Here is an 8768-nt window from a genome sequence, read left to right as displayed (position 1 = left end):
ATACGCCACAAATCATCACAGTAATAATGTACTTTTATTCCAGCCAGATGAGCGAATGTATTTTAATGTACTGAAAGTTTCAAGGTAAAGAAATCAAGTTCCAAGCAATCCAATTTATTAGAGGATATTTACTCAGTAAAACTACATTCTCCCTTAAATGGCCCCTGTAGAATGTGATAGGAGAACAAAAAATAGAGATTAATACAGTAAATAATACTGTGTTTATCATTTTAATACAACCAATCATTGGCTAGTTTTAGTGTGGCTCTTTAACAGTGGACAAAAAAAATGACATGCCTGACATTTTAAATATATTAAAATGTCGCATAACAAGTCTTCCAATGTGTGTATTGATTTACCATACAGTCCTTTTAGAAATTGACTTCCCACAAATGAAGACGAAGTAAGCCTGTTTCTGGATTGTTACAGTATATGATAGAAAACTGTTTTCTTTCTTTTTCAAAAAATAAAATAAAGAATTACAGAGGCAGCAGTTTGAATATGCAATCCAGACATGACACGACGTATTGAAGACCACATCCAGAAGTACCCATGACAAGTTTGCAATCCCATCCAAAGGAAGACAGCGGGGTCCATGAAGTCACTGTAGCAATGAAGGGCTTATGCAATGACATTACGATGCATTGGCATAAGTTGCATAATTTGTGTGATACCATCACACCCGTGTCGTTTATTGCCCTTCCAGACAACTCTTGACCTTTCTGTTATTCAATAATCACATATGTTCAGCTGGTTCCACCACAAAACCGCGCTCGACTAAACCGCGCACGACTAAACCGCGTCGCTGATGTCATCAACAGGGCGACAACAGCGCGGAGACAGAAGCACGCTGTAAACCCTAAACCTAAAATTAACCCCTAAACCTAAACCTAACCGTAAACCTAACCCTTAACATAACCCTAACCCTAACCCTAACCCTTAACCTAACCCTAAACCTAACCCTAACCCTAACCCTAAACCTAACCCTTAACCTAACCCTAACCCTAACCCTTAACCTAACCCTAACCCTTAACCTAACCCTAACCCTAACCCTTAACCTAACCCTAACCCTTACCCTTAACCTAACCCTAACCCTAACCCTTAACCTAACCCTTAACCTAACCCTAAAGCTAACCCTAAACCTAACCCTTACCTTAAGTTGAATCGGCTTGCTTTCAAAGCGCTATTTAAAGCGCCCTTCTTTCTCCGCGCTCGCTGTTGTCGCCCTGTTGGTGACGTCAGCGACGCGGTTTAATCGGGCGCGGCTTAGTCGAGCGCGGTTTTGACGGGTCACGGTTCAGCTAAGAGAGCCAGAAATAAGGATTTTCAAACTACAGTACAGAGTAAGTACTGAATAGATAAGGTTTTCACAAGATGGGTAAGTTTACAAACTAAGAAAAATTGAGGTATTCTCTTTCTTTTCAGTAGATTTGATGACGCGTCTAAAAAAGTACGGTTTACTACTGCTGACGTGAACAGCTAAACGAAAGTAGTTATACTTTATGAAGGAGATGAACATAGTTTAACAGAATGAAGGCAGCAAGATTCATTATTTTAGTGTTCTCACTAAATGCCAGCTTTGCAGTTTCATTTGAAACCAACAGCGATCATGAAACGTCATGAAGGATTTAAAAAAAATCTCCTAGAGCGATTTACTAAACAAATCCTTATCACACTAGATCAGTAAACCCCAGAAGAAAATAACAACAATAATAATAATAATACCAGTGTCTTATAATTTAGGTCCTTTTTCGACACGGTGCCTATTTTTTTAAGACACAATCCATAAAAATTGGCCACACCGCACATTTCATTTATCTTAAAAATGTTGTATATCCCCCCATAAAAATGCCAGGTACAAAGTCCATCCCTAAATTTAAAAGATCAGCTAAAATAAGTTTAAATTATTAACAAGTATTTACAGATCCAGCAGGTAAGAACAGCCATCGCGGCTTCTTCGCCGTCCTCCTAAGAAGCTGTCATCCTTCAAGCAGCGTTCACGGCTCCGTCGCCTTCTAGAAGCTTCCTCACTGATCGTCAGTCATTTTGAGCAGTTCCAGGAGAGCCCCCACAGCACCAAAGTAACCCTTCAAAACGATTGAAAAAGAGGAGTTAGCAAAAAGCAAATCCAAACTAAATTATTGCAATATTTAACAAATGTAACACTTGGAGTGGTTGGTTTTTTTTAAGCGATAAAAGGAAATGCAGAAAATCAACAGAGAAAAGTATTAGCATTAGCTGATTTGTATGCAACCAGCTCAGGGGTGGTATTCACTTACTTTCCCTACCGGTTTGCAAATGTGAGCACGCGCATGTGAACTTTGCATGCACGCGCCCCGTCCATGAATGAGCTCAGCCTTCTACACATGCACTTTGGGCTTGAAAACGTGCTTAAAAAGGATGGCATAGAGCCATTCACCCGCGATTTCCACTACCGGTTCCGGTGAACCGGTCCGAACCAGTTGAATCGCAATAGCAATAGCAGTTAGACTTATATACCGCTTCATAGGGCTTTCAGCCCTCTCTAAGCGGTTTACAGAGTCAGCATATCGCCCCCAACAATCCGGGTCCTCATTTCACCCACCTCGGAAGGATGGAAGGCTGAGTCAACCTTGAGCCAGTGAGATTAGAACCGCTGAATTCAGGGGTGGGTTTCTCGCCCTGTTCCAACCGGTTCGGTTGGAACGGGGCCGGCGGCGTCCTCGTGCACGCGCGCAGTGCACGCATGCGTCCTAGCGCCTGTGCGATGCTCCAGCTGCTTTTGGAGGATCGCGCAGGCGCTGTATGCGTCCTGCGCATGCGTGGAAGCGCAGAACTCGTCAAAACCGGGTAAGAAACCCGGGCGGGCGGACCCTTCGGCGTTCCCGGAAGTTACTTACTTCCGGGTTCGCCGACCAACCGGTTCACGGGGACCGCCGCGAACCGCCTGAAACCCACCCCTGGCTGAATTGCAGATAACAGTCAGCTGAAGTGGCCTGCAGTGCTGCACCCTAACCACTGCGCCACTTCGGCTCATTTTATGCCACCTCTGAGATTCCAGCTACTTAGTAAATATTCGATGTGACAAACAGGTATTCAGAACCCAAAGGGGTTGTTCTTTAAAACAATAAAAATCACCTCTTATTTTTAATCAAAATCTTAGTTGACTCATTAAAAGATTTCAGTACTCGTAATTTTTTTTATAGCAAATTTACTGCTGGTGACATTAAGACACTCGACCTGAAACAGCAACACAAGTTTGTTCCCAAGTTTAACATGTAGCAGAAGATAATCTTCTCCAGAATAAATCAAGCATGGGGAAATAAAAGTGTGTGGTAAAGCTAAAATTCCTCATATAATCTAGCGCTGTGCAAAATCATTCAGAAGGTCATTCTGTGGGTCTGCTGAGAAGCTCAGTATCAAAACAGTGCATCCCCTCAAGGGCTTAGCAAGGCCCTTTCCACACTGAGCTTGCACAAAACCCACTTCTGCCAAGACGGCTACACAATGTCATCCGTGCATGATTCTGCACAGTTCTAGCACAAACAAGCTGCTTGCTATCTCTACGGTACAGGATATATCAATAATTACTCTGGCAAGGACTTCGAACAGAATTCAGTTGCCAATTTATTTCTGAAATGTGTTGGCCGCCCATCTTACGTCGATGTAACTCTGGGTGGCTTACACTTTTGAACAAAGGGAAGGTAGAAAATTAGCAATGCAATCCCTACCCATCCACTCAGAAGCCCCACAGAATGAAAAATCGACTTGTTTGAAAACAAGCAGATTAATTGCCAATAGCAGTTAGACTTGTATACCGCTTCATAGAGCTTTCAGCCCTCTCTAAGCGGTTTACAGAGTCAGCATATTGCCCCCACAATCTGGGTCCTCATTTCACCCACCTCGGAAGGATGGAAGGCTGAGTCAACCTATCTATCTATCTATCTATCTATCTATCTATCTATCTATCTATCTATCTATCTATCTATCTATCTATCTATCTATCATCTATCTATCTATCTATCTATCATCTATCTATCTATCTATCTATCTATCTATCTATCTATCTATCTATCTATCACCTATCTATTGATCAATCTATGGATCTATCAATCTATGATCTATCTATGTATCTCTACCTACCTACCTACATCTCTCTCTCTCTCTTTTTCTACCTATCATCTATCTGGCAATAGCAGTTAGACTTATATACCACTTCATAGGGCTTTCAGCCCTCTCTAAGCGGTTTACAGAGTCAGCATATCGCCCCCACAGTCTGGGTCCTTACTGCTTTCTGGATAGGAGTTTGTTTCTAGAGTCTCTGCTGGATCAAATACTATTTCATCCGCAGAAGGACCAGAGGTGGGTTCCTGTCAGTTCGCACCTATTCGGTAGAACCGTTTCGTCAAATCTACCGAACCGGTTAGAAGAGGTTCCACCAGTGGACCCGGAAAGCAGGACACACCTACAGAAGAGCTTCCAAAATTCTTTGAAACCCACCACTGCTAAAGGGTTAGGGGTGCAACCATCTTGTAACTTGACAGCTTTAAGATTTGCATGCTTCAATGCCAGAGTTCCTGAGCCAACGTAACTGGAGGAGGAATTCTGGGAGTTGAAGTCCACAAGTCTTAAAGCTATCAGGTTTGAAGACCCCTAGTTTTTTTTTTTCTAAAGGGTTAGGGGTGCAAGGATCTTGTAACTTGACAGCTTTAAGACTTGCATGCTTCAATGCCAGAGTTTCTGAATAGCTACTTGGACCGACCTAAGTACTAATTCATAATTTCATATCCGGTCACATGGGCGGCAAGCCACTCCCATCCGGTCACATGGGTGGCAAGCCACTCCCACAAAGGAGGCCACACCCACAGAGTAGGTTCGAACAATTTTTGAAACCCACCACTGAGAAGGACCCAATGAGACGGAGCGTAATGTTCTCTCTTGTCTAATATTCCTAGATGCCGTCACAACTTTACTAAAACAGATGCCTTATGCAGATATTGCCTTGTTCAACAGACAATAATTTGCTTTCCCATTCATGATTTAGAGCAGGGGTGGGGTACTATGGCCCTTTAAGAGCCGAGGTGGCGCAGTGGTTAGGGTGCAGTACTGCAGGCTACTTCAGCTGACTGTTATCTGCAGTTCGGCGGTTCAAATCTCACCGGCTCAGGGTTGACTCAGCCTTCCATCCTTCCGAGGTGGGTGAAATGAGGACCCAGACTGTGGGGGCGATATGCTGACTCTGTAAACCGCTTAGAGAGGGCTGAAAGCCCTATGAAGCGGTATATAAGTCTAACTGCTATTGCTGTTGCTATTAATGACTTGTGGACTTCAACTCAATTGAAGTCCACAAGTCATAAAGAGGCCATTGTTCCCCACCTCTGATTTAGAGTGAACATTACCAATAATGATAGCTGTGACAGGAATTAATCGATGTCGTAAGCCGCCCAGAGTCGCCTCGCGGTGAAACTTCATAAATAAATAAATCCATTGCCATCTTAACAAATATAATGCTTTCTTTTTTAAAATGGTTTTTTACCTCATGTTCCAAAAAGAGAGCTTTGAGTTGTCCCTTTGACCAATAGTCCATGGCATAGGCTAGCACCTTCATGGCAACCGTGTTGATTCTCAGGAAGTTGCCTACAAACACCACCCGATCAATATTCTGTAAAAATTTAAGTAAAATAAGTGAATTACGTGCAATTAAAAGGATCTTATCTTCAACCTTCTACAGTGCAAAATGTTCAACAGTGCTTAAAGTTGGTGTTTTGGAAGCCGAGCTTAATGTAGAGAGTTTATTGATTTTTCCCTTTTTTTCTTTTTTTTTCTTTATTATTTCTTTCCTTGTTTCTTTATTTTTTAATCTTTTAATTCTTAATCTATTAGGTTTTAATATACTCCAGACTGTGCTTGATAAAGAGTTATGCCGGGAATGGGATCTGGGAAGTCGGAAGGGGGCTAGGGAGGGGGGGTTTATGGGGGGGAGGGGGGAGATATAGTTTCAATTTTCAAAACAATAAGAATGCACTTGTATACTGTTGCTCTTTTTTCTTTTTCTTTTCTTTTTCTTTCCCCCCTTTTTTTTTCTTTTCTTATAATTTTAGTGTAAAACACAAATTGAATAGATTAATGAATAGTAGAAATACACCGAAGTGAGGAGTAGAGGGAAAGAAGAGGGAGGAGTCAAGAGGGAGTGAGAGGGAAATGTAAGGAGGGCGAGATGGAGAGAAGGGGAGAAAGGAATGGTTGAGGGGGAGGGGAAGTAGAAGAGGGGAATGCTGGAGGGGAGAAATGAAAGTTGGAGGGGGGAGAAGAAAGGGTGTATGGAGGATTGAAGTGTTATGTTGGTTTTCCATGGTGGAATAGAAGATGAGTTGTGTTTATTGCTTTTTTAATTGCACAGTATATAAGTGATTGTATAAAAAGGAAAATGAAAATGAAATAAAATAGTTTTCATATAAAGTTGGTGTTTTGGACAATAAACCTTAGGCGAACAACCGAAAATGGATGAACTTAGTTATATAACACAATCAATCCTAAATAACATTTTTCTGCTAACCAAGCAACGGAAAAAAGAAATATATACGGTTACAATATTTGGCTTTTTCAAGTTTATTGAAGACTCATTCCATTCACTGATTAATTATTTGTTTGCTATCAAATTATCTTACATATTCTTAATAGCCGTCTCTATAGATTATGAGAATAATCTCTAGCAGATCAACGAACTGTAAAGAATAATTATTCAGGCCGAACAGCACTTCTTTCTTTATAACCATACATGGGCTGACTATTTTTTCATTGATGAATGTTCTGTTATTTGTCAATTTTAATAGATTTGTATGCCGCCCAAATCCCGGAGGACTCCGGGCGGCTTACGTAAAAGACAGTTTAAAAAAGAAGATATTAAAAATTTAAAATATAAGACAGAACAAATTAAAACAGGACACAACATACACTCGATGTTAATGGGGCTGAAGCTCAATCAGAAATCAGCAGCCCCAGGCCTGCCGGAACAGCCAGGTCTTAACAGACTTTCGGGAGGCCGAGAGAGTGGGAAGGGTCCGGATTTCAAGGGGTAGATCGTTCCAAAGGGCCGGGGCTGCTACAGGGAAGGCTCTCCCCCGAGGACCCGCCAGACGACATTGTGCATTCGATGGTACCCGGAGAAGGCCCGCCCTGTGCGATCTTATTGGGCGCTGGGAGGTATGTGGCAGGAGGCGGTCCCGGAGATATCCAGGTCCTAGGCCATGTAGGGCTTTAAAGGTAATAACCAGCACCTTGAAGTGTGTTCGGAGACCAATAGATTCTCTGGAAAGGATTCTGGCCACGTATATCCACTTAATTTTCATTCCTAAATATAGTGGGTCATCTAAATAATATGTAATTTAGTGCATTCTAGAGAAATCTTTATTTATCTAGAACCACGATGGCGAATATATGGCCCGCGTGCCAGAGGTGTCACACAGAGCCCTCTCTGTGGGCACATGTGGCATTGCCAGCTGCTCTTCTGGTTTCTGGTGTGCACATGCACACCACACAGCTGGTCTTCTCACACATGCCGGAGCGCCAGAAACCCGAAGACCAGCTGGTTTCTTCAAGTTTCTGGCACTCTGGCACGTGCGTTCCCGTTTGATAAGATTCGCCATCGCTGGTCTAGAACAAACAAATAAAATAAAACAGCTATTTTTTTTAGGCATATCTGTGCTGATGTAGTAGAATCTGCAGCTGAAATGGGAGGAGGAGTTAAAAGTCTGGGTCTCCATGAAGGGGGGAATCAGTAAAGGAGACATAACTCCTTCTCCCCCAAATCCCTTGGGCCCTTATCTGATTGTTCTCAAGAGAATGCATTTAGTCTGGTGAGATTCTTGTAAATAGGCAAGTAGCAATAAATATACTTCTCTGATTGCTTTGCTGTGTCTTTCTGTTTCTTGCACCTGACAGCTAAAGCACTGAAGTAATGCATTGCCCCCAGAGAAATGTTATAAACACCATGGGAAAGTGTTTATATAACATTTACCAAGCCACGGCCTTCGTCCAATTCACTGAAACTGCCTAGAGACAATTTTGTTCTCATTACGGGAGATTAAAGTTAATTTTGTTGCTGGCAGTGATGCTAATTGCTGAAATGACCAGAAAATATTTGATAGTAAAAAGAAGGAAAGGAACATCCAGGTGTTTACTAGAATTTCAATATGCTACCACCACCACCACCACAGATACACACAAAACCCTACGATAGCCTTCCTCTCTCGCTCTATGTGCCGTCCAGATATTAACACTTCCAATTCTCCATATTCTCTGCAATTGACTATAAGAATTGAGGGGTTCCACCACGAAACCGCATTCGACGAAACCACGCAGCTGACGTCATCAACAGCGCGACAACAGCGCGGAGACAGAAGCACGCTGTAAACGGTAAACCTAAAATTAACACCTAAACCTAAACCTAACCCCCCTAAACCTAACCCTAAACCTAACCCTTAACCTAACCCTAAACCTAACCCTAACCCTAATCCTAAATCTAACCCTTAACCTAACCCTAAACCTAATCCTAACCCTTACCCTTACCCTAACCCTAAACCTAAACCTAACCCTTAACCTAACCCTAACCCTAACCCTAAACCTAACTCTAACCCTTAACCTAACCCTTAACCTAACCCTAACCCTAACCCTTAACCTAACCCTAAAGCTAACCCTAACCCTAAACCTAACCCTAAAGCTAACCCTAAACCTAACCCTTAACCTAACCCTAAACCTAATCCTAACCCTTAACCTAACCCTAACCCTTA

The 8768-nt window shown here is 42.3% G+C and overlaps 1 protein-coding gene across 2 annotated transcripts in view; it reads right to left on the bottom strand.

Annotated features, from left to right (window-relative positions):
• Positions 1 to 1117: 1117 nt before the first annotated feature.
• The window catches only part of PANK1 (pantothenate kinase 1), a 42863-nt gene continuing 35212 nt past the window's right edge, over positions 1118 to 8768 (bottom strand). For both annotated transcript variants that reach the window (XM_087701996.1, XM_087701997.1), the window contains exons 6-7: positions 5516 to 5641; positions 1118 to 2087 (exon numbers count right to left, since the gene is read on the bottom strand). In XM_087701996.1, the coding sequence (XP_087558122.1) occupies positions 2028 to 2087; positions 5516 to 5641 (186 nt within the window). In that variant the 3' untranslated portion in view covers positions 1118 to 2027. The remainder of the gene's footprint in view (positions 2088 to 5515; positions 5642 to 8768) is intronic.

The sequence above is a fragment of the Thamnophis sirtalis genome, unplaced genomic scaffold (genome assembly GCF_051295495.1).
Source record: "Thamnophis sirtalis isolate CommonGarterSnake01/CBP01778 unplaced genomic scaffold, rThaSir2_p1.2 scaffold_15, whole genome shotgun sequence".
NCBI lineage: Eukaryota > Metazoa > Chordata > Lepidosauria > Squamata > Natricidae > Thamnophis > Thamnophis sirtalis.
The sequence above is the reverse complement of the archived record's forward strand: the minus strand, read 5'-3'. Positions and strand labels throughout refer to the sequence as shown.